Source organism: Ursus arctos, unplaced genomic scaffold, assembly GCF_023065955.2.
Source record: "Ursus arctos isolate Adak ecotype North America unplaced genomic scaffold, UrsArc2.0 scaffold_8, whole genome shotgun sequence".
Lineage (NCBI taxonomy): Eukaryota > Metazoa > Chordata > Mammalia > Carnivora > Ursidae > Ursus > Ursus arctos.
In genome coordinates, this window is record NW_026623100.1 from 22,758,499 (window position 1) to 22,785,764 (window position 27,266).

At 33.8% G+C, this 27,266-nt stretch overlaps 1 protein-coding gene across 7 annotated transcripts in view; it reads right to left on the minus strand.

Annotated features, from left to right (window-relative positions):
• CCDC88A (coiled-coil domain containing 88A) overlaps positions 1–27,266 on the minus strand; it is a 123,697-nt gene that overhangs the window by 72,144 nt on the left and 24,287 nt on the right. For all 7 annotated transcript variants that reach the window (XM_044378024.3, XM_026485685.4, XM_057309007.1 and 4 more), the window contains exons 3-6: positions 21,796–21,904; positions 9,640–9,709; positions 7,606–7,664; positions 1,003–1,086 (exon numbers count right to left, since the gene is read on the minus strand). In XM_044378024.3, the coding sequence (XP_044233959.1) occupies positions 1,003–1,086; positions 7,606–7,664; positions 9,640–9,709; positions 21,796–21,904 (322 nt within the window). The remainder of the gene's footprint in view (positions 1–1,002; positions 1,087–7,605; positions 7,665–9,639; positions 9,710–21,795; positions 21,905–27,266) is intronic.

Genomic DNA, 27,266 nt, shown 5'->3' on the forward strand with positions numbered 1-27,266 from the left:
GTGATTCTGATATTCTGCTTTAACTTTCACAAGAAACCACAAAAATAACACTTTCAAGAATGATGGCAAATTTAGTAACTTGCAATACTTAGCATTTATTCAAAATAAAATACAAACCACAAAGCTAGCATAAACAGACAAACGTATGTAAGGGGAAACTACCAAAAACCCTCCCTCTATCTTGTGGAGCTCTAATATGCTTACTGTTGACAACAATATTACAGACAAGAAAGCTGGACTCTATGAATGCTAACGAAGAGAAAAGATGATATATGCAACACAGGTCATTCAAATAGAGAATATTTTAAACACTACCAGTTTTTACTATTTAAAAATTCTCTCCCTTTCCTTAGTTCTCTTTCTAATCAACATGTAGAGTTTAACATGCTCTAGTTCTAAAAAGTCTTGTTAAGTGTATAAGATTAAAAGCTCAAGACTAGATAGATACAGAAATAGCAGCTTTTAAAATCCATCTGTTAACTTAATTACTTATTACTGCACAATATGTCCTAGACTTAGTTTTTATATGGATGTTACAAATCACTAATGCGTTATAATTCAAGTAATATCTTCAATAAAAATTATACTGTGTCCATTCATTCAAACGGAAATCACTGGAATGGCTTAGTACTAAGGTTATCATCTTACCTCTCACTTTAGTTTTGAATTGAATTGAAGAAAGTGGTCCACTTTCTGCTGCTTCCATTTACAATACTGTTCATTCTGTGCTAACAAAGACATACACTTCATTCCTTAAACACTTTCTACCTAACGTCCCTATGGATAAAGGCAACAGTACACTGAAGTTAGCACTGTGCCATGAGGATTCGTTTAAGAAGTTACCTCTAAAGAGAAGACGATAATGTGTCTAACGGCAGGGTTCATCTGTATCTGACCTTGATTTGTTCTTGCTTGCCCTAGGACTTCAAGTATTTGGGGAGATATAAACACACCACAAGCTTCAAAAAAATTAGTATATAAAAACTATGTGTAGGTTATTACCTCTTGAATATGTGCTGCAACTGCTGCCTTTGTATCAAAATCTAAACCTTGAATTCTTTCAATAAATTCTTCTTTTTTCTGACACTAAAAGAAATTAATAAAATGATCACTCACATTTTATGCACTATAGTCATAATATGTTGTAAATAACCAAAAACTCATCAGGCCAAAATCTTCGTTATGTTTTGAACAGTACAATGAGGGTTTTGTTTGTTTTGCATTTAAATGGTCTAATATACTTACCTAATGAAAAGATAACAATTTAGAAATATTTATTTAAAAAGCACAGCACTGAAAACCCATACTATTTTTATGCTGTAAAGTTCTAAAGTGGGAAACCATTACACAACCCATCTGAGGTCAGTACAATATTATTATGCTAACTTTACAAACAGAAAAGTAAAGAATCAAGAACTTGTTTCAGGGAGGATAAGTTACTTGCCAAAAAACACAGTGAGTCAGTGGCAGAATTCGGAATACTGCCAAAAAGCTCAGTCAGTCTTTGGCTATCATCAAACAAAACAGCCTTTCTTCTTGGGAAAAAAAAATTGTAAGCAATTTTTACTTCAAGCTTACAATCCATTCTCACATCTTCATCCTATCAATCTTAATAAAAGAAACCTACTTTTGAGGCCCAGTTCAACATTTATAAGGTAGTACAATAAATATTTGATTTGTTTCTACCATAACATAAAGTTACCAGGGGCAAAAATTTAAGAGTATATATACAAGTACACATGTACTGAGTGGAATAAAGGCAGTAGTTCTTTATTGTATAACTTTTAAAAATCTTTATATAAATTAAAAATATTATGAAGTAAACCTAATCTTTTTCTTTCTAGTAAGTACTGAATAACAGTTTAACATGCATCTTAATATCTCTGCCTCCCGTCTACATCTCTTAAACTGCAATCCAACTGCTGGTATAACTGTATTCTTGCAGCTACCAAATGAGAAGTGCATACAAAATAGACAGCAGTGCTTTGTCTAGCTTAGTTGCATCTCCTGGGCCAATTACTCAACTACTAGTGAAGAGAATATATCACAAAAAGAAAAACTGGTTCTTTGATCATTAAGAAACTTAGCAAGGTTCTGCTTTGTACTCTACATATTTATTATATCAAATTATAACATTCTACTTCTATTGCCTACAATTTAACTTAACACATTCCCATCGGTGCAAATAGTTCTGTCCTGTAAAAACAAAATTATTAGAGTGAAATAATAATACTTAAAATTAAATTACTAACAATGTACAATTTCTAGCTGTGACTAGGAAATCGAGTTTTGGGGGGATGGGATGAAAATTAGTCAATTTAAAAACAAAAATTTTTTTTTAATCTAGTAAATAATATTTGACAGGTCTAGTGAGAACAATTAAGAATGACTTTCTGATAGTACATATGTAGCATAACTAACTTTTTAGGAATGGTATGCCCAATTTTTAAATTTAATGCTTCCAAAGATGTTGCCCAAGTGTGGTTTTCGAGCCAATGAGCACATAAAATAGCAGGGTTGTGATGACTATGACTCATTGGAAGGGTCTCCCAATTCAACTGCCATATATTTGTTTGCCTTCAGTTTAAACTTAACACATAAACTTTCCTTCTAAGCCCTATAGCCACTGTTTCTTCACTTATACTATCTTTAGGAGCTCATCTTTAACATAGACTCAACACAAATCAATGAGAATTCTTCTTTTACTCTTAAAATACTCACAATTTCTATTAAATCTCATCTTTATTCAAACTCTAAAAGTTTTTAAGAATTCCAAATATGCTTTATAAATAGGTTAAGCCTTCTTAAAGAATACAGAATAAAGGTTATAGGATTTTGAGGGACAGAAAAAAGAAAAACTATCAAGATGGAAAAGAGAATGAGAGAAGATAAAACTCTGAAGTTGAATAATCGGACCAAACATTTTATATCAGTGTTGCCCAGTACAGTAATCACTAGCTATAAGTGGCTACTGAATATCAAAATGTAGCTAGTGCAACTAGAAATTGAAATTTTCATTTTATTAATAATAATAATTAATAGCAATTAATTTTAATTTAGCCACATGTGGCTCACCCTGGCTACTGTACTGAAGCCCCATTCTAGAGCATAAAGAAGTCTGGTGTTAAAAATAGACATAGAAATAGTTTTACTTCCATCTATGAAGACTCTTGTGAAGACTAAATAATCATCAGCAAATTGGTTTTTTCCACTTAAAATTGAGCTCTCTTTTATCTTTATATAAAGTTCTTAATGTGTTATGGACACTAAAGTTATTTCTAACTATATTATAACGGCTGATACCTAAAGTCAGCAGATTACCATGATATTCCAAGAAAAGTACAGAAAGAAAAGTGCGGAAAAGTTATTTGGGGGGGGTTTGCTTAGGTGGCTCAAGAGGTTAAGCACCTGACTCTTGATTTCTGCTCCGGTCATGATCTCGGGGTCCTGGGATCGAGCCCTGCACTGGGCTCCTTGCTGAGCATGGAGTCTGCTTAAGATTCCCTCCCCTTCTCCTTTTGCCCTTTCCCCTGCTCTCTCTCTCTCTCTCTCTCTCAAATAAATTAATTTAAAAAAAAAAAAGAAAAGTTACTTTGGTAGGAAGTTGGGGCCTGGAGGAAGCATTGCATTAACCCTAAAGTTCTACATCTTTCACCAACTAGTTTAAGCTCTTAATTCCTCAAATTCCTCACGCTTTCACTTGGTACTCTCAGTGCTTTCTCTTATTAAAAAAGACAGGATTATGAGGAAAAACTATACTAAAATAGAGGAAAGAGTACCCAAAACAAAGAAAACAATAAAGTGAGAAACACATTACAGTGTTATCAATAAGAATAAGAACACCAATAACTGAACAGATCATAGTTCTATCAAAAGTAAAACCAAAATAAGCACATAAAATATAAATAAAAATAAAAAACTAAAATCCCCTCTTTAAAGAATGGCTTTCCCCTTGCCCCCAAAACAGAAAATAATAAATGTTGGCAAGGATATGGAGAAATTGGAACCCTGTGTACTGTTAGAGGGAATGTAAAATGGTACAGACACTATGGAAAACATTATGGCAGGTCCTAAGAAAGTTAAAAAAAGAACTACCATATATGATCCAGCAGTTTCTCTTCTGGATAGACAGCAAGAGAACTGAAAGCAGGGACTCAAACAGCTGTTTGTATACCTATGTTTATAACAGCATTATTCACAATAGGCAAAAAGTGGAAGCAACCCAACTGTCCATCAATAAACAAAATGTAGTATATACATACTATGACTATTATTTAGTCTTAAAAGTTAGGACACTGACACGTGCTAAAACCCAGATGAACTTTAAAGACATTATGCTAAGTGAAATAAGTCAGTTATAAAAGGACAAATACTGTATGATTCCACTAATGTCCTACAGTAGTAAAATTCATAGGGACACAAAGTAGAGAATGGTGGTTGCCAGGGGCTGGGAGTAAAAGAGATACAGGGAGTTATTGTTTAACAGATATAAAGTTTCAGCTTTGGAAGATGAGGAAAGTTCTGAGATGGGTAGTGGTGATGATTGCACAACAATGAGAATGTATTTAATGCTGATGAACTGTACACTTAAAAATTTAGTAAAATGGTGAATTTTATATTATTATAAATTTTCCCTGACTAAAAAAATAAAAAACAGTATCAGCAAAAAATTCCCTCTTTATATTAAGCTACATTTGCTATTTTCATGTATTCTCAGACAAAAAAAAAGCCAAGCTATGTACTGTTTTATTTCCTCAAAATGTAATGGGATAATTAATGTTCTAAAATGCTAATTTTTAGGATGCTTTATAGATAACTGGTAGGAAAACAACAGGCTGTAGCCCTCAAGCTGTCCAAGTTCAAAATAGTTTCTGAATCAAATACTAGTGTTAGAATTGCTTGTGAGGGCACACATAAAGGTCAAAATTTTAATTCCAACCACACTTGACACTCAGTTACTTTCAACACTATGCAACCTTGGGAAAGTCCAAAATAAATAATATTTTTGGATACTGAGTAGTCAGTATTAATATAAAACTAAGTTCTGCTGAATTTTACATGGTCTTTGAAGAAAAATATTTGTAAACAACATACACTGCAAACATTTTTCCTTCTGTGTAGGATGATTTCGCATGGTAATCTCTCAACTATTTCATGGATGGGATGCAGAGCGATGTGTCCATAAAAATTTTAGCTGGTGCTCTGACAGCTTCAGAAGATGTGTTATCCACTAAAAAAAGATTCTGGTGGAACTGGACTGGTTTAATTAGTCAATAATGGAAATAGCTAAGCCCTGGCCTTGAAGAGTCTTCTTTGTATTCAAAGTTATTCCTGTGGTTTTATGTATAATTGAGGATAAAAAGTCTTAATTATAAATTTATTCTTAATTATAAATTTATAAATTTGAACAGTGACTGATTTACTGGTTTTTTTTTTTTTAAAGATTTTATTTATTTATGTGACAGAGAGACAGCCAGCGAGAGAGGGAACATAGCAGGGGGAGTGGGAGAGGAAGAAGCAGGCTCACAGCAGAGGAACCCGATGTGGGACTCGATCCCGGCATGCCGGGATCACGCCCCGAGCCGAAGGCAGACGCTTTAACGACTGCGCTACCCAGGTGTCCCTGATTTACTGTTTTTGAATGCTGCTTCCCCTTAAGAATTTCATACTTTCTTCGTCAAAAGAAACAAATTTTTTCCAATTTCCTTATGCTTCCTTCCATTTCTATTTCTTTTCATGAATATAGTATCTCTTAAAACTTCCTGCCCTTTGATGGACTTTAGTATCATATCAGCAAACTTTAACTTACTATTTCTACCTATGAATCACAAGTATAACAGATAAAACTAATCCTGATGTGGAAAAACATATTTCTGCCACTTACATATTATGTTAAACATTAGACTTTTAATCTGTTGAATTACACAAGGACAGATTTTCTGTAACAGAGATTACATTCTAGAAAGTGTTCAAAGAATACTTGTTAGCTGATTGATTTTGTCAATAGTCTCTTGTCCTGAAGTACATTTTAGCTCTTCCGTATCAACAAAGATTTCTAATTGTTCTTATAGACAGTTAAAGACTGACAGGAGATTCTGACTGTTACACATCTGACGTCATTAGCCAATGTTACACATTGATGTCAGTGGTTCCCAAATACCGACAGGATGAAATCTAAATTCTATCTTAAATATAGCATATTACCGTTATAGAAAATAGGGTAGGGGCTAGCAGCTTAGATTTTATAAGCTTTTATTGTTCCTTTTACAGATGGTAATAATGATGGTTTCTTTAATATTTTAGGCTTTCCCTAAACTGTTCATAGAAAGTCCTTAGTTCCACTCCATTCCCACTGTCAACTTTAGTGACCAGAAATAACAACCAAATAGTAACCAGAAGTTACAACCAAAATTTATGCTGTCACTATGTTACTTAAATTTACATAACATCCATCAATAGAGGGTATTTTTAAAAGCAAATACCATATTGAAGGCTGTAAATAATTAAGGGCTGTGTTTCTAATTTAGGATCTGATGACCAAATTGGAACAGCAATGACCACAAACACTATATTTACTGAATAATCAATTATGAAGTAAACACCTGTATATTACAGACCACGGAACTTTAATAACATGCATTGTGTAAGTATATAGCTCCCAAGCAGTTAGCTCCAAAAGCCACGTTCTCTTGGAATTCTAATTTCTGGCATATGTATGTAAAAAATTACTTGTGATCACAGTATTTATTTGTTTACAAATAAATTCATTCCACAAATAATTGAGATAGTTTAACACTGTAATCGCTTATCCAAAAAATGGCCAATTAAAGGAAAAATCAACATAGCGAAATAGGTTTTGAAGTCAGACCAGAGTTTAAACTTAACCCTTTGGCCTGCTGGCAATACGAATCTAGAGCAACCGCCTTGGTTTGTCAGACACAGCCCCAGCTTACAGATGCAGTTCCATTCTAACTGTTAGCAGTACCCTTTCCGACTCTCACAAGTGTCTTAATTGGGTAACTTAAATATCATCCTATCTAAACACCAATCTCCTTATATGAAAAAAGATATAAGAAAACCTATATAAGAATCATACCTGACACAAAGTAGGCATTCAATAAATCATAGCTGCTATTATTTATTATAATCACTCATCAAAAGGGTAATATAATAATAATCCAGACTCCTAAATAACATTTTTCATAATTTCTACCTCTCTCTGTTGTTAATCCTCCCTTCTGTAACATACAAACACGCACACATAAATCATAAGGATATTCTGGGAGAAGTTCTTAAGAATACCTCTAAGGAAATTTGAAAAACTTGAGGCCAGTAAAAGCCTCAAAATAAAAAATAATACAGTAACATTTTTTAAAATACAACTATCTGATAATATACAACTATCTGATAATGTAAGTACAGTTTGAAATAAAATAATGGAGTGTTTTCCTTCAAAATCTCCTTGGAAGGTCATAGTTATTGAAAAGTTCCTAACATAGACTTTGAAAGGCAACAGTCCATCTTTAAGTTTTTCAGAAACTAGAGCCTGAAAAAACATATAAAGAAGTTATTAAAATGAAAATATGAAGAAATATTTTAACTTACCTGAACTGCACAACCCAGTAAAAGTAAAAGCAACTTTTTAACTTCTTCTGTGCCTTGTTCTGCAATAAAAACGATTGCTAAGTACTACATTTTGCTTTAGTTCAACTCTCTTTCTTACATTGGTAGAATCCCTTCTAAAGGTAATATTCACAATAACTTGACCCGAGGATTAAGTATGCAAGTATAATGAAGAAGTCAAAAAAGTAGCTCTGTGTGCACAATGTGGTAAGAGAAGAAATGGGCAAGGATGTCAATTTTGAAGGGCTGCAGCATAGATAAAATGGCTTTCAAGGCTCTATATATTAAAGTATGCTAACTATATAAATCCACCAGTTTTCCATAAATGACTATACCACACCAGTATACCAAATTACCTGCTGATATAGGGACATGCCATAAATTCAACCAAATGGTTCCTAATAGGTCTGGCTTCTCTTAGGCCTATTAATGTTTCTTTCTAAAACACATATCTTATATATGATTCAGCTACCTATAAAATTTAAATGGCTTTCCACTGTAGGCTTATGAGGATCAAAACCTTAAATGTTACAGCAAAGCTGATAAAATGAATGTATATAATAATCTGGATAAAATTAATGATCTGTAACAGAACTGGATAGTACATTTGCTGTTGAACAATACTCAATTCAGATTTTCTCAAAACATACAGCCGGAAAAAAAAAAAAAGTCACTTCTTTGGGCTAAATTTCACCATCAGGGCAATCGTCTATGACAAAGTCCAAATCTTCTTTTCAAACATTTCTTCCTACTCTCCAGGAAACAACCTACTAATTACCACACTAATCACCCTTCCCCAAATATATACACATCCACACTCCTCTGCCTTCGCTTCTGTCACTCTCTTTCCTTGTCTTTCTTCCCTACACTCATCCCTCTAGTGAACTACTTACTAATCATAATCCTAGGCACAGCTCCAACATCTCAGTGTAGTCTTCCCTCGCCAACAGCCCACCAATGGTCCCCAAACCTCACTAATCTGCCAACTTTAAGAATAATGGCTCCATATTTTATATGTCTTAACACTTTTACATAGCTCTATTTTGTATTAATTATTATATGATTTCCCAGTCATCTGTGTATCTCTCACCAAAACACAAGATCCTCCAGAGTAAAGACCATTTTCTTTATATTCCTGGTCTCTATAATTTGGTAGCTAATTCCTAAATGCATGTAAAACTGAAAATAATTCCATTCTACATATAAACTTTTTTCATTTTTTTAATTTATATAACCGAATATCCCAGAATATCTCTAAAGACTATCTAAACTCCTAATTCACTTCATCTAAATGGTAATTTCCTCAGGAAAAATAGCTGCTTGATTTTAGTTTTTATTTTGGCTTTATTTTTGTTTGGTTTGAATGAGAACTGGGGGTGGGGTTTGGAGAAAATATACTTGGATTTGGGTTCTGGGTAGCCTAAAAGAGTAAGTCCATTGTTGAAATGGTTAGTAGCTGCTAATTTCCTAATTATTTAAAAATCAAAACTCTGAACAGGTCACATTTAAAATCTGACAAAAGGCAGAAACTTCTGCCTTAAATGATCTAAGAAAACTGCTTCTCATCTTTCCATTTAGAAGTAGTGTAATATAAACTACAACATCAGTCAGTAAAATCTTAGATTCAAACAGCTCTGGTAATGCAAGCAGATGTAGGAATACAAACCTAGAAATTACTTCAAAATCACTTCTTTCCTAAGGTTATGTTCCTTTGATCTTATACCCACATTATCTTCTATACTTGTTTATAATGAGACACTAAAAATCATTACAGAAAAGTAGCTATTTGGTAGAGTTGAAAAAATACTGGACTTAAACAAAATGTATGTCTGATCCCATCTACATATTACAAATATTCTGTTTATTTTCTCTTTACAAAATGGAGTATCACCTCTGACTTTCCCTAGGGTCATGAAAAACCTGTCGTGTTCATATAAATAAGCAAGATCTTTATAAGCATTACAGTATTACACAAAGTTAAGACTAGTATCACATTATGCCAATTTTAATACTTACCAGAAAAAGGATTTTTGCCAATGATTAAGACATTTGGCAATGACATCATGATCAATTGTTGCAAAGTCTCCTGTAAAAAGAAATCCCAAAGGTTATATGGGTAATGCTGATTAGATAATTATTAACAAGCTATAACTTACGATTTGTGCACTTCTCTGTAGACAGGCTATACTGCAATTAAAAAGCTTTTAAAAATGTGAAAATAGTTAGCCAAGGTCTTAAAGACTTACGGTTTCACTAATATGTGGAATACAAGGAATAGTGCAGAGGACCATAGGGGAAGGAAGAGAAAACTGAATGGGAAGAAATCAGAGAGGAAGACAAACTGAGAGTTACAGAGGGGAGGAGGGTAGGGGGATGGGGCAACCAGGTGACGGGTATTAAGGACCGCAAGTAATGTGATGAGCACTGAGTGTTATATGCAACTAATCAATCATTGAACACTACATCAAAAGCTAATGATGTACTATATGTTGGCTAATTGAACATAATCAAAATAAATAAAAAATAAACAACAACGAAAAAAATGCAAAAGAAAAAAAAAGACACCAAGGTCTTAAACTTTTTGTAACTTTAAGTTAATGAATTAAGTAACAAAAATAATATCAGCTAGACTTAATAACATATCTATTACCTACAAAATAGGGGCGCCTGGGTAGCTCAGTTGCTTAAGTGTCTGCCCTCAGCTCAGGTCATGATCCGAGGGTCCTGGGATCAAGCCCCACATTGGGCTCCCTGCTCAGTGGGGAATCTGCTTCTCCCTCTTCCTCTCCCTCTGCCCCTGCCCATGTTCTTGCTCTCTCTCGCACACTCTCGAATCAATAAAATTTTGTAAAAAATAATACCTACAAAATAAGTGTCCAATTGGAACAGGTCTAATATTTATTATTTGGAAATCTGAGTTTTAGGCATTAGATACTTAAACAACATTCCTCAATAAAAAGATCAAGCATGTGTACTTTCTTTGACCTTTTGTTACTTCTCTTTAAGGGAATTAAAAACCTCTATTAAAATTAAGGAAGCTAGTTACTTCGTTAAAAATTGTGTCTTATGATCATTTCATGCAAGTGAGCTCTTCCTAAGTGTATCATTATTTTTCCCCTCTATTTACAATAGACGTTTTACTTCGATTTCTGTCAAACTTTCAGTGAGAAGAATATATACACATTCTGATAGTATAGGATGATTCAGAAAGAATTGAATGCTTTCATATTACTCCTTTTAGGTAATAAATCAACTATGCATCTTCCAGTTATCATACTCCTTTTTTGAGGAAATGAAGGAACACAATGTGTCTGTCATTACTAATAATGACATGCTACAAAGGGTCTGGAATGAATTAGACTACAGAACTGATAGGTGTCCTGTGATATTACTAAGTCTTTGCAAGATTACAGAAATAACTGTGAATGCCCTTACAATTTGGCTTTCACTACATATTCAAACATTACTAGTTACTGAAGAGTAAGTTTTCTAAACTATTTAATTCTGTCTGAATCACTCTTTACTTAATACTATGATGAGGGAGCAAATACCATGAAAAGTTAACTTGTATTGCTTTTTAAGGTGTAATTCTAGATCCCATAAAGCATTTCCCCATAGTCAGTATGTGACATGTACCACGGGCTCATCAGAATTAACCTTTTATCTTTAATTCTTTATAGATATATATGAGAAAGTTTCAAAACATATTCTTCAGCATTATACTTACTAGCCCTTTAAAAAACTATTACCAAAAACATGCATACATTTAAAGAAAAAGTATATACTCTGTATGTGTATCTGGTTAGATAAATAATTAAGAATAAGTGTCAAAAACTGCGAAAATCATTTACTCCGAAGACTGAGACCAAGTCTGGTTATTTAATAAATGAATTTTCCAGGTCAAAGCAAGTTACCTCAAGATGGAATATGCTATTATCTAAGCAGGTTACAGCTAAATGGACTGAAGGGAATGAATTTCTAATTCTTCTAATTTTTAGTTTCCTTGCCTTGAAGCAAAATTATCAGGACTATCACTGTACATATGTAAAAGAAATCATAAATAAGAGATGTATTAAAAAAGCAATCACTATTTTGTCTCTATTCCATTTAGCGGATAGTCTAAGTCAGAACAAAGGACATTCAAATTCAGTATCATAAAAGGAGGCATTAAATTTTAAGAGATCCTGAATTATTAGAAAAAAACTTTATTTCAACTTCAAGATAAAGGATTAATTCTCATTTATACCTCTTATTTTGGAATAACATGAGTGAAAATTGATAAATCATACTAGAAAACATCAACTTTTCAAGGCAATTTATTATATTGATTTGCGATGTAACATCCTATGTTGGTACACTGTTATAATGAAACTGTCCACGTGAATAGTAATCTTCAATATGGTCACTACCTTGTTCCTCCACCCTCTTCCTCAGTTGGCTCCCCACTCTCTGCCTACTCTGTTACTCCATGTCTAATGCTAACTCAGTCTCTTCACAAACACGAAAGCAATCTCTTATTGGATTTTTTCATCATATGGTGTAATTAATGACCTCATGTGTTTCACTTTTACACTGTGAAATTCTATTATATTTGGATGACACAATTGCTACAGGAAACGACTAAATTTAAACTTATCTCCATGTATCTAAAAATGTACTTTAGTATAGAAGAATCTGATACCTAACATAGCATATTCTGGTGGAGTACAGTCGGAATGCCTAGGCTTAAATAAAAGTTCCATGACTTACTATGTATGTGACTTTTGCTGGGAAGGGTAGGAAATAAAATGAAAGTATAAAGTTTTTTTTAAATGATAAAGGTTACGAAATATTAGTTAATAGGAGAAAATCTACTTTTCTACTCTACTTTTACTTTATTTCTAAGTATTAAGTTTGTTATGTCCAAAAGTACTAATATTAGGCAAGGCAGCTAAAAACTACACAAATTTAAAAAAAACAAATTATTCTAAAACCTCTGTTTGGTTCTATGGGTTCTTCCGAGGATTCTGGTTACATTTTTGTAAAAATTCCTATTTCCCTGTTCTAATCTTACAAGTAACATCAAAAAATATAGAAGACATAAAAGATAGGAGAGGGTAAAAAACCTGATTACTACTGTTAAACATCTATTATATATCCTCAGACTTCCCAGACTTCACCTAGTTCTTAAGATGCGCATCATTAAGGTGCTAAAGAAATGGAAAAATAATATATAAATGAGCCCAAGATAAATATGACGTTAAGTGGTGGGAACAAATTAATTGAAGGGTTAAGGATGATAATATATATATGCATATGAACTAGTAAAGATACTTCACTTTATTAGAAAAGTGTTAACATATTAAAAATGTATGGAGAAAGAATTTTAGCAATACAACTGAAAGAGCTAAGAAAGTTATAAGAAAATCAGGGCTGGGACGCCTGAGTGGCTCAGTCAGTGAAGTGCCTGCCTTCGGCTCAGGTCATGATCCCAGGGTCCTGGGATCGAGTCCTGCATTGGGCTCCTTGCTAAGCAGGAGCCTGCTTCTCCCTCTGCCTACCTCTCCCCCTGCTTGTGTGCTTTCTCTCTTTCTCTCAAATAATTAAATAAAATTTTTAAAAAATCAGGGCAGTTATTCATTCAACAAGTATTTACTGTGTGTTTATTATCTGCCAGGCACTGTACTAGACATTGGAAATATAGCAATGAATAAAAAAAAAAATCTGTGCTCTCATGGAATTTACATTTTAGTAGGGGTAGACAGAGAAAAAGTAAGTAAATCGTTTTGATGATAAGTGCTAAGGATAAAAATAATAAGACAGGAAATGAAAAGGATTATTGGAGGTAGAGAAGGTTGTAAATTTTTAAAGGTATGCAAGTATTCAAATACAAAGAATCTGAGAATTTTCAGGATCATTTAAGTAAAGTTTCATAGACTAGGGAGAAATTCTATCCTCATATGAAAACAGTCTGGAGAACAGCAATACTTAATAAAAAGAAAAAGATCAAACAAGAAAGAACTGGTAGAAATTATGTTAATAAGAAAATAATAGTAGAGGTGCTCTGATAGATACAAGTAATTTTATTCCCATTACTTTTTGTTGACTCCTAATAACTTTTCTATTAAAAAATGGTATATTAACTGTATTTTTAATTGATCATCTAAAAACTCTTTTTCCTGATATACAAGTTTCTGTGAATTAAAGTTCAGTTGCTAAAGCACTGTAAGAAAGACTATTTCATGTTTGTGCCAGACACAGACAATATTTATTCTTTAAAGATAACTTAAACTAGGCTTCTCCTTCTTCCTATAAGTTATCCATAAACTACCTCCACAGTAAGAAATTAAACACTCCTGGCAAAGGTCTGGGTTCATCTCCCTTTCTTGAGTCACACACTTTGCAAAATCTTATTACTTAAACCACACATTACATATAGTACTAAATATAAGTTTCAAAGATTTCTAAAACATAAGAGTGTCTTCTTTAGGACTCTTACAACCTATTTTAAAAATTCAAACATAACTGCATTTATTATAATATTTGTGTTTGTCCTTTTATCTGTGTTACTAGTGAAAAGCATTAAGGGGCACCTGGGTGGCTCAGTCGGTTAAGTGTCTGGCTCTTGATTTTTGGCTCGGGTCATAATCTCAGGGTTGTAAGATCGAGCCCTGCATCAGGCTCTGCACTGGGCAAGGAGCCTGCTTAAGATTCTCTCTCCCTGGGGCGCCTGGGTGGCACAGTGGTTAAGCGCCTGCCTTCGGCTCAGGGCGTGATCCCGGCGTTATGGGATCGAGCCCCACATCAGGCTCCTCCGCTATGAGCCTGCTTCTTCCTCTCCCGCTCCCCCCTGCTTGTGTTCCCTCTCTCGCTGGCTGTCTCTATCTCTGTCGAATAAATAAATAAAATCTTTAAAAAAAAAAAAAAAAGATTTTCTCTCCCTCTCCTTCAGTCCCTTCCCTTTCTTTAAAAAAAAAAAAAAAAAGAAAAAAAAACTTATTTTACCATATTTTAGTAGTCTATAGAAAAGTAAATGGATGGCATTAAAAGAAAGACCATCTGACCAAAGTGTCAAAAATATGATGGAATATAACGTATGTGTTGTATAAAAAACAAAAGGACTCATTTCCTTGGCTACTAAGTTTTATTAATAATCCAAATGTTGCTTGTTATAACAGATGTTAAACAAAAACCTTAAAAAGTACCAGCTTTCTCTGGCAACTAGATTTATGGTACCAGATCATTTTGTTTTTAATATGACATCAACCATGCAAAAACTTCCTAATAAATTTAAATTTCCTAATAGTAAAGTGTTCTTTTCGTTCTGAGCCTCAAATGATTCAGCTTATTATTTTAATGGTGGTTGAAGAACCACCTTGCCTCTTTTAATACTTATTTAAACCGCAGCCAGAGTAGTCAAGGCAATCACTAGCTGCTGACAAGAATTCTAAAAATGGATGAAGATTTTTACTTGTAAACTGTGTCTCTGATAATCAAATTCACTATCTCTTCCTCATTCACAGGAATAAAAATAACTTAAAAAAAATCAAAGACTAGGGGCGCCTGGGTGGCACAGCGGTTAAGCGTCTGCCTTCGGCTCAGGGCGTGATCCCGGCGTTATGGGATCGAGCCCCACGTCAGGCTCCTCCGCTATGAGCCTGCTTCTTCCTCTCCCACTGCCCCTGATTATGTTCCCTCTCTCGCTGGCTGTCTCTATCTCTGTCGAATAAATAAATAAAATCTTTAAAAAAAAAAAAAAAAAAAAAAAAAAAAAAAAAAAAATCAAAGACTAGGAAATTTTACGTAATAGCTATAACTTCCTTATTTCTGACTTGAAAATTTTCCAGACAAAAAGAAATGTTTGCTATATATGGATCAAGTGATTATTTGAAAAGGTCTGGGCTGCCACTTAAACACGAAGAAGTGTATATTCAATAAAATTCTCATAATCTAATCTTATTATTTCTCTCAAGACCTCCTACATTACTCCTTCATTGTTCTTATTTATCATAATCAAAATTATTTTATTTAATTATTTACTCATCTATTATCCCTCTAATAAAACCATAAGTTTCATGAGAATAGGGACATGGTTTGTTGTGTTTACCACTGTAGCCCCAATGCCTTGGCATTCAATTACAAGTAGCAGAACAGAGGGGAAATGTGAATGACATTATAATTTTTTTTTTAAAGATTTTATTTATTTATTTGACAGAGATAGAGACAGCCAGCGAGAGAGGGAACACAAGCAGGGCGAATGGGAGAGGAAGAAGCAGGCTTCCAGCAGAGGAGCCTGATGTGGGGCTGGATCCCAGAACGCCGGGATCATGCCCTGAGCCAAAGGCAGACGCCCAACGACTGAGCCACCCAGGCGCCCCTGACATTATAATTTTTACTGAGCTTTTACATATTCTAAATCAATGAAATGAAAAAAAAAATACTGACACTTAAATTTACCTATCATTACTGAAAAGATACAATGAAATAATTCCTTCCACTAACAATCATCTCACGGTATCTGTCAATTTTCTTTTCTCCCTGGGAATCATTTCTGCAAAATAACCCTGATTCTTACCAACCTATTAAAAAAAAAATTGGAGACACACACTTGTGAATTTTAACCTACCCAAATTCACTTCCCTTTTGTGAATCAGAAACACCATAATGTGCTAAAATATTTTACCTCAATACTTTTTCTGAGGAGTGTATGAAATATAAGACAAATTTTGGGGAAAAATCTGATTTTTCCAACAGATAGGTAATTTAACAGGTGACAAGAACTGCACTGATTTAGACTTTAACTTGAAATCTGTCTTATATTAAACAAGGCCATGAGTGTCTTGGTTACATACATGAGAAAAAAAAATTTAGCAAATCAATTAATTGTGTAAATAAGACGGTTGATCTATTCCGGAAGATACTTTACAAGTGTCTTGGAAACATTTTATCTCAGAATATGAAACACTGGGTTGATGGCAGAAATGATTTTGTAAACTGGTTCTAAAGGAAAAACACAAGGGAATGATACAAGGAGAATTTCAACCTTCACAATATTCTGTGTTTTAAATATCTGAAACAATATTGACAAAATGTTAAGATATTCAATCACTTCTGGCACTAAGGTAATCCATTGGTATTCAAACTTAGATTAATGAAAAGAAAAGGGTATAATAACTGGTCACCCAGCAAATGTTAATGAAGTATTTACAGATGCATCTAAAAAAAATGGTGATAACTCAACAAAAGTAAAAATGTTAATACTAAAATCACCTGGCATTATAAACATTTGGACTTCTCAATTTTGCACTATTAACATTTTGGGCTGGATAATTCTTAGTTTTAGGAAACTGTGCCGTGCATCATAGGATACTTAGCTGCATTCCTGGCTTCTACTCACTACATACCAGTAATATTCCTGTGTATGACAACCAAAAATGTCTCTAATCGCTGCCAAATGTCCCTGAGGGGATAAAAGCACCCTCCATTGAGAACCACTTATCTAAACTGCTGAACTGATAGATTTCAAATTTGCTCCTCCCCAAATTTTTTTTTTATTTATTTTATTTTTTTTTAAAGATTTTTATTTATTTATTTGACAGAGATAGAGACAGCCAGCAAGAGAGGGAACACAAACAGGGGGAATGGGAGAGGAAGAAGCAGGCTCATAGCGGAGGAGCATGATGTGGGGCTCGATCCCATAACGCCAGGATCACGCCCTGAGCCGAAGGCAGACGCTTAACCGCTGTGCCACACAGGCGCCCCCCCCCCTTTTTTTAAAGATTTTATTTATTTATTCGACAGAGATAGAGACAGCCAGCAAGAGAGGGAACACAAGCAGGGGGAGTGGGAGAGGAAGAAGCAGGCTCATAGCGGAGGAGCCTGACATGGGGCTCGATCCCATAATGCTGGGATCACGCCCTGAGCTGAAGGCAGACACTTAACCGCTGTGCCACCCAGGCGCCCCATCCTCCCCAAATTTCTTGATGACTATAACATCATTAGATTAACACGATTAATAAAACTGGGGGCTTCAGAGGGGAGGGAGGTGGGGGAATGGGATAGGCTGGTGATGGGTAGTAAGGAGGGCACGTATTGCATGGTGCACTGGGTGTTATATGCAACTAATGAATCATCGAACTTTACATCAAAAACCAGGGATGTACTGTATGGTGACTAACATAATAAAAAAACATTAAAAAAAAAAAGGTAATTTCAACACCTGGCTTTAGGCAGGAGGAAGACAAAAAACAAGACAACAGTAGTTTAATAAAAAAGAAATACTACTACATGTTACAACATGAATGAACCTTGAAATCATTAAGCTAGGTAAAAGAAGTCAGTAACAAAAGACCACACAGTATATAATTCCATTTTTAAGAAGTCTCCAGAATAGGCAAATCTATGGAGACAGAAAAAGATTTTAGCAGTTGCCTAACACTGGGGTAGTGGGGTAGTGGTGATGGTGGTGGTATATGTATGTGCAGGATAGGGAAAAATAGGAGTAACTGCTTATAGATACAGGGATTCTTTTTGGGGTGACAAAATTGTTCTAAAATTGGTTGTACTGAATGCAGCACAACTCGCTAAATATACTAAAAACCACTGAAATGGACATTTTAAATGGGTTAATTGTACAGTATATGAACTGTATCTCAATAAAGCTGTTAAAAAAAATCCAAAAGCAATAGTATACAATACAGAATTAGGTTGCATTGACAACTGATTTAAGATTCTGATGCAGAAATTCCTTTGCCTTCCAAGGAATCTCACTGAAATTTTCAAGGCAAATCTCCATCTCCCTAAAGATAATATAAAACCAAAAACATAGGATTGTTTTAAATAAGAACAAAACTGATGACTGTCAAAATAAGTCACTGTATCACTTAATTTATTCATTTGTTTCAAATCTAAAAATACTGATATGAAACAACATTAAAAGACAAAACAGAGGTCTTGTTTACTCAAATCAATTTGAGGAAGATGACAGCTGGAATATCGGCCAGTAATACAAAAAGTTTATTAAAATATCTAGCACAGACTTATTTCTGGCAACAAGGAGTACTAGATACTAGAAAGGAAGGAAGAAATCCAAAAATACTAGATAATTTTTTAAAAATTCTTTTCAAATGACTGAACTAAAAAAAAATAAATAAAAAGATAACCCTCAGTTAAAAGATAAAACAAAAAAAATGGAACCCTACAAAAACAAGAAAGAAGTTGTTTTTCTTGGCCTTTGGTAGAGACTGAGGAGGGTTATTTCTCTAAGGATTTGCAATAACGTAGTACCAGCCTAAAAAAAATACAAACACATAAATACATAATTTACATACCCATAAATGCAGAGAAAGAGATCCAGCATACATATATTCAAATGCTAACAGTGGTAATCTCCAGGCACTGGAATTATGTTTGTATTTTCTCAATTTTTTAGTTTTCTATAGTATACAACTATTGCTTCTAAAATAATATAGAGCTACTTAAAATAAATTAAAGTGGTTTTGGGTTGGTTGCACAAATGAAACAAATCCTCTCTGAAGCAATACATCCTTGGCCCAGACACAAAAGTATTCCCACAGATAAATCCCCTCCCACCCAAAATAAGGTCACAATTAACACACACACACACACACTCTTCACTGCCACTGCTGCCACCACTACCATGAGAAATAGCAAGCTGAAAACAAAACGTATATTCAGATACCCACAGATCTGACTTCAGATTTTGGAATTACCATGCATAAAATCAAAAATTTAAAAAAATTAATTTCTAAAGAAATAAAGGAACTAAAAGATAAAAACAAAACGAAAAAGCAAAGATAAAAAGTATCAAACAGAACTTCTCCAAAGGAAAGATATAATTACTGAGTCAAAAGTTAATCAGTGGGTTAAACAGAAGATGTGACACATATGAGAGGCAAATTAGCAAAGTGGAGAAACAGTCCTGAAAAAAATACTCAGAATGCCGCACAAGATTGATAAGGTAAAAGAAAGTTTAATAAACATGGGAGATAGAATAAGAAAGTCTAATAAACATGTAATAGTAATATCTGAAGGATATCAAACTAATAGAATAGGAAAGAAACTACATTAGAGAATATTAGCAGATAAGAGAGAAAAAAGTTTAGGGGCGCCTGGGTGGCACAGCGGTTAAGCGTCTGCCTTCGGCTCAGGGCGTGATCCTGGCATTATGGGATCGAGCCCCGCATCAGGCTCCTCTGCTGTGAGCCTGCTTCTTCCTCTCCCACTCCCCTTGCTTGTGTTCCCTCTCTCGCTGGCTGTCTCTATCTCTGTCAAATAAATAAATAAAATCTTTAAAAAAAAAAAAGAGAGAGAGAGAGAAAAGTTTAACCTAAGTACAAAAATTAGACTGATAGCCGACTTCTCCAGAATAAAAAGGAATCCCAAGGTAGAAGAATAAAATCTGCAAAACACTGAGAGAAAACTAATTGTTAACAAAGAACTGCATACCTAATAAAACTCTTTCAAGAACAAGGGTAAAATAAAGGCATTCTCAGACAAATAAACATTGAGAAACTTTACCATAAACAAGCCCTCTCTAAATAAACATTTAAAGGATATACTTCAGTAAGAAAATGATACCAAAGATAGTTCTGAGATACAAAAAAAAAAAAAAAAAAAAAAAAAAAACCCAAAAACGAAAACCATGAGAGGGCGAAAAAAAAGGAAAACACATAGTTTGCTCTAAAGGAACATTGATTCTATTTATTTAACAGTACTTTTAATATCTAATTTATGAGGTTTTTAAAAAAGCACTAAAATGCAAGACAACAGAAGCTTAAAAAATCATAAAGAGGAATAATATGAGTTAAAGTATTCTAAGATCATAGTACTATTCCATAAAAGAGTAAAGATATTAATTAATTTCAGCCTTTGCTAGGGTAAGAATGGAAGGTATAATTTCGAGAGTGGCCTTTAAAAAAACAGAAGGTGGGTGAAAAGATTAAAACCAGTAGAAAAAAAAATATGTGGAAACAATTATTATAAATGGTATAATTCTCCATAACAACTAAAAAATTTAAAACTCATTTGCATTTAGTCACGTAGCTTTCAAGTGGAAAAAGGCCAACTCGACAAATCCATTATTGTAATGGGAGACTCCAACTTACCTTTCTCAATAACTTATAGATCAAGAGACAAAATTAATCAGGCCACAAAAGGTTGAAAGATGCAATTAACAAACAAGCTTGCTCTGACTCTGCACCCAAACAACTGGACAATACCTATCTTTCTGAAGCACACATCAAACCTTAATAAAAAACTGACAACGTAATAAGCCAAGCCAAGTAATTATTAACCAATGTCAAAGAATTAGTATAATACAAACTATATTCTTTTTTAATTATTATTATTATTTTTTTTTATTTTAAGATTTTTTATTTATTCGACAGAGATAGAGACAGCCAGCGAGAGAGGGAACAGAAGCAGGGGGAGTGGGAGAGGAAGAAGCAGGCTCATAGCGGAGGAGCCTGATGTGGGGCTCGATCCCACAACACCGGGATCATGCCCTGAGCCGAAAGCAGACGCTTAACCGCTGTGCCACCCAGGCGCCCCTACAAACTATATTCTTTAATCAAAAATAAAAACCAAAAAAAGGTTGCTTGAAAAATACTTTATGTTCAGAAATCTAAAGGCATACTTCTTCTAAATAACTTAAGTGGAATAAGGAACTACAACAAAAATGAGAAAATGCACAAAAATAAACATTTTAAAAAATACAACATACTAAAATTTGTGTAATGCAGCTATAGTGATTCTTAGAGGTATAGTGATAGCCTGAAGAATGCTCATATTTAAACTCTGAAATATGCATCAATTTAAGTTTTAAAAAGGACAATAAAAAGTATACTTTTCAAAGGCATAATTCAAGTAGCTTAACAAAGTGCTGCACTACTCAAGCTCTCAGAAACTGGTTTTTAAAATTCATAAAATATAATTATTTTAAAAATTATTTTAAAATTATAATTATGAAGTGCTTGCTTGATCTTTAATATTGCCTAAGAAATAAACTGTCAATACTGCTCTATCTCCAGCAAATGAACCAGTATCTGGCACATAATAAGCATTTAGTATATGTTAGGCGAGTGATACTCTCACCTCTTGTTATTACACAAAAATGTGAATACACAAGCATTTATTAAAATACTAAACAACAACAAAAAAAGGAGCACTTACCTGGTAATAAAATTTTATCTGTCTCACCAAAATGGAAAGATTATGAATTCTAAGTGAGGCATCATTGTTGACTTTTTTATTTACTCTCTGACTCTCCGATTTAGGATTACTGTAAGAAATTAAAAAAAGATGCTTTAAACTAAAATTACACTGAAATATACCTATCAACATACAGATGACTGAAAATAACCATAAAATACATTTTTTCTTGAAAAAAATTGTGTATTCATATGCATTAACAGAGAAAATTTGACATGTATTCTGTGCTTCTAATTAATATAAATGCATCTGATATTTCTAAGACAATGGCAAAGTAAATTTGAAACATAAGTCAGATATTGCCTTTCATTCTCATTTTGCTTCTCTATCTTCCTGAGATGAAAAACCTCTTATTGCCTTTGAATATATATGTATTTCCATCACCCAAAATAAATCTATTTAAATCAAGAATGTAAAATATGAGCTAATAACCAAGAAATGCTGTATCTCCTCACTGAATAATTGGGACTATATTGGAGTGGGCACTGTCCCACAGGAATTAAAGAATGCAGTTATGACATGGGTTAATACTTTAATCTTGGGTAAACTTTATATATTCAATTAAAGCAAATGGCTGAATGATTCTGAGGTAACGGAAACTGAGGAAAAATAGACCATGGTTAAGAATGTGAAATTCAATGACACCAAAAGCAAAGGCAATATAAGCAAAAATAAACAAGTGTGACTACATAAAACTAAAAGGCTTCTACACAGCAAAGGAAACCATCAACCAAATGAAAAGCCAACCTATGGAATGGGAGAAAATATTTTCAAATCATATATATGATTAGGGGTTAATATCCAAAATATAAAAAAACTCCTACAACTCAATAGCAAAAACCAATCTGATTTTAAAATGGGCAGAGGAACTGAACAGACATTATTCTAAAAAAAAGACCTACAAATGGCCAATAGGTACATGAAAAGTACTTAATATCACTAATTTAAAAAATGCAAATCAAAACTATAATAAGGTATCACCTCACATCTGTTAAAAGAGCTACATCAAAAGCATAAGAGATAAGTGTTGTCAAGGATGTGGAGAAAAGGGAACTCTTCCTCACTGTTGTTAGGGATGTAAATTGTTGCAACCACTGTGGAGGTTCAAAAAAAATTAAAAATAGAACTACCATATGATCCAGCAACCCCATTTCTCAAAATATAAGCCGAAGGAAATGAAAACAGAATCTCGAAAAGATATCTGCATATTCACTTCAGTATTATTTACAATAGCCAACACAGGGAAACAACCTAACTGTCCATCAACAGATAAATGCACAAAAAAGATGTGAAATACACACACAAACTATATATATATATATATATACACATATGTATGTATATGTAATATATATATATTAGAATTATTATTCAGCCATGAGAAAGGAAATCCTGCCATTTTCAATATACAAATGGACATTGAAGACATTTGATAATAAGCCAGACAGAGACAGTCATTTATGTTCTTTTTAAGAATAGGAAACCCAAGTACAAATGGCAGCACTAGAACAGAAGGGAAGCTGATGCCACAACATAAGCAGGTATGAGTTAGTTCCTCATTAGGGGCAAGAGGTCAGGCTGGAGGAGGACGGCCAAGTGAAACAGCAGCCATTAAATCAGGATTCCCTATGCAAGGGCTGAGCGCATAGTATCATAAAGTAAGAACCTTAGCAGTTGTTGGGACGCAGTACCATCCTATGATTATGACTTTAACAGCCACACCTCCACACAAGAATGAAGAGAATAAAGAAATTGATACCTATACAATAGAGAAAAGGAACTGAATAGAACCTCTCATTCCTTAATCCTTCCCTTTTCACCTAGTCCATTAGACCCCGAATGCCTTCAGTTTCTTCCCCAGATTAGACTGTATGATGCTTTATTTTAATAATTCTCAAACTTTTAGGTTCCAAACAACTTTTTTGTGGACTATATTTACAGTGACAGAAATTAAAACTGAGAAGATTTCATAGGTAGTTTACGTATTAACTCATTCTTTAAAATAATAAATTGCATGCTTAAAAGTACCAAAGTAAAAAAAAATTAGTGAGAAGAGTAGCACTGTTTTACTATTTTTACACATCTCTTTAATATCTAGTTTAAATTTGAAAAACAGGCTTGCTCATCGTTGTTTCTGCATTCATCCATTGTTTGTGGTATTTTGGTTCATGTACATGAAGAAAATTTAGCATTACCCAGATATGTACTTTGAAGTAGAAAGACCCTACGGAACGAGAGGATCCTCAAACCATACTCTGAGAATTATTGCTTTACTTCAACTATTCTCTTGCCAGCACTTCCAACATATTGATCCTTTGTCATGTGACCAAGTTCACACAGTCCAACCCCAACACTGGATCAGTTCAACCATATACAGTGAGATTGCTCACAACATTAGATGAGAAAATAATACCACCAAAGCAAGCTAAAATATCAAATAGGATGGAACAGCTAGTATCAAACTTGCCCTCTTGCCATAAAAAGCTAGAAAACCGTACAAAACATGAAATAACAGTTTCAGACTTTGGACAGCAGGTAATGCAATGTTATAAACCCTCACAAGGTTCTCTTTACTGAAGCAGTGAGGCACTTTCCAGAATGAGGTATTGGGAAGGGTAGCCCAAGTTTCACTGAATTTAAGGACCCAAAATTTAGAGTTCAAGGAAACTGAAGGAACTAAAACTTTCAGAAAAGAACACTAGAGACAGGAAACTATCCTAATGTGTAAGAGAGTTCCAAATATATGCTGTGAAGATTTTGGCTAAATACTAAGTTGTGCATGTGTACTCTAAATTCTACAAGGCTGAGTAGAGGACAACCACAGGAATGCTATAAGCTAAATAACCACCAAAGCTCACAAAGGGCAGAGAGAAATTCAAGTTCTGACCAGCCAGAGTGAAAAAGAGGCCTTTTTAAACACCCAGAGCATTTAGGAGAGAAACCTCAGAAAAGTATCTTAAAAGTAGGAATAATCGAGCAGTTGAGTAAAAACTATTCCAGAACCTCCCCAACAAAGCTTTAAAAATAAGCCTTGAAAGGATCAAGCTAATTAAGAGCAACTTGACAACATGCCAAAACAAAATTCATAACTCCTTAGAGGATAAGATCCAGACACTCGGCAATGTAATAATCAAAATGTCCACTATACAATCAAAAATTACTAGACATGCAAAGAAGGGGGGGAGAAAAGTGATTCATGACCAGGAAAGAAAAATGCAAAGTTAATAGAAACAGACTCAGAAATGAAAGAGATCATGGGATGAGCAGACAAGAACTTTTAAAAAGCCATTATAAATATAGTGGTCCCTTGAATGACATGGGATTAGAGATGCTGACCCCTTGCACAGCCAAAAATCAACATAAAAATTTTGATTTCCCCAAAACTTAAATTCTAATAGCTTACTGTTGCTCAGAGCCTTACCAATAATATAAAGTTGACTGACACATATTTTGTGTATGTATATATACTACATTCTTATAACAAAGTAAACTAGAGAGAAAAAGAAAATTATAAGAGAAAAATACACCTATAGTATTGTACTGTATTTATTACAAATATCTGTGTATAAGTGGACCATGCAGTTCAAACCTGTTATTCAAGGGTCAATTGTACAGTAAAGGACTAAAAAGAAAACATGAACTTTATGTGAAGAGAAATGGAAACTGTCAAAAAAAAAAAACCAACAAAACCAACCACCCAAATGGAACTTCTAAAGCTAAAAATTACCTATCTGAAATGATAAACTCACCGCATGTGCATAACAGTAGATAGGAAACTGTGTAACAAAAGATTAGTTAACTGGGAGACACACAATAAAATCCAAAGCTGAGGGGGAAAAAAAAATAAACCAGATGAAAAGAATCAAGTCTAAGTGATTTATGGGGCAGTATCAAACGTACAGAAATGCTGCATGGACAAGTAGTCTTTTTCCTGAACCTCCTGAGAATAAGTTGCTGACCTGATATCCAATAATCCCCAAATATTTTAGTGCTTATTTTCTATAAACACATGTAATTATTAAAATCAGTAAATTAACAATAATATCTTCCTTTTTTTTTTTTAAGATTTTATTTATTTGACAGAGATAAAGACAGCTAGCGAGAGAGGGAACACAAGCAGGGGGAGTGGGAGAGGAAGAAGCAGGCTCATAGCGGAGGAGCCTGATGTGGGGCTCAATCCCATAATGCCGGGATCATGCCCTGAGCCGAAGGCAGACGCTTAACCGCTGTGCCACCCAGGCGCCCCAACAATAATATCTTCCTATCATCCAATCTTTAGAATCCATTCAAGTTTGTCATTCCCAAATAATGAATCGATATCCTTTTTGGAAAAGGATCTAATTCAAAATCACACTTTTCATTCAGTAGTCTGAATTTTTATCTTTAGTTTCTTTCAGCTTGCAACAGCTTCTGTCTTTCCTCGAGTTTCATGACCTAGGCATTTTAAAAGATTAAAGCCAGTTATTCATAGAATATTATTCAATTGGGTTTACCTGATTAGACTGTGTCTGACTCATAATGATGTTCAGATTATGTATCTTTCACATCAAAAACACAGAAGAGATGCAGTGCTCTCCTCAATGCATCCTAGGAGATGGTGCATGATTTCAATTTGTCTCATTACTGATGACATTCCCTTTTATCACTTGATTAAACTGGCAACTGCCAGTTTTCTCCATGATAGTTATTATTTTTCTTTTGTAATTATTAATATTTTGTGAAGACATACTTTGTAACTATGTCAATAATCTGATCATCAATTTTTGTATTTATTTATATCAATACACACTCATGGTTCCCTATAACATTTAATGGATCATAATCTATTACTATAATTACTTTGATAACTATTGTAGATTGTCTTTTCATTTTGCTGTTTCTTTTATTGTGTATAAATTTTTAGTTTGATGCAATCCCATTTGTCTAATTTTGCTTTTGTTGCCTGTGCTTTTGGAGTCATATCAATCATTGAGCTTTTCAATTTATAATTTTCTCTAGGAAGAATTATTACATATATGCTTGAATGCCTCCTAGTTTTTGCTGTTAGAGTGGATGTAATATTTTAAAAATATTTTTGCTAATAGGTTATTACTACTATATGAATGCTATCAATTTTTGTGTATTGCTCTTCTCTTTGGAAACCTTGCTAAACCTTCTTATTCTCATAGGTTGGTGCTTTTGGAGGTTGTCTTTAATATAATTTGTAGTTTTTCCATATTGAATTTTCCCAACACCAATTACTAAAGAGCTTATTTCTCACTGATCTCTATGATATATTAGATTCCCATGAAGTGTGGGCCTACTTTTGGAGCCGGTTGTATCCCATTACCCCATTTGTCTATTCCTGTCTTTAAAAACTTTTTAATATTACTACAGGTTTATTAGTATCTTGATTCTATTACAGTAAGCTCCTAGGTTTATTAGTATCTTGA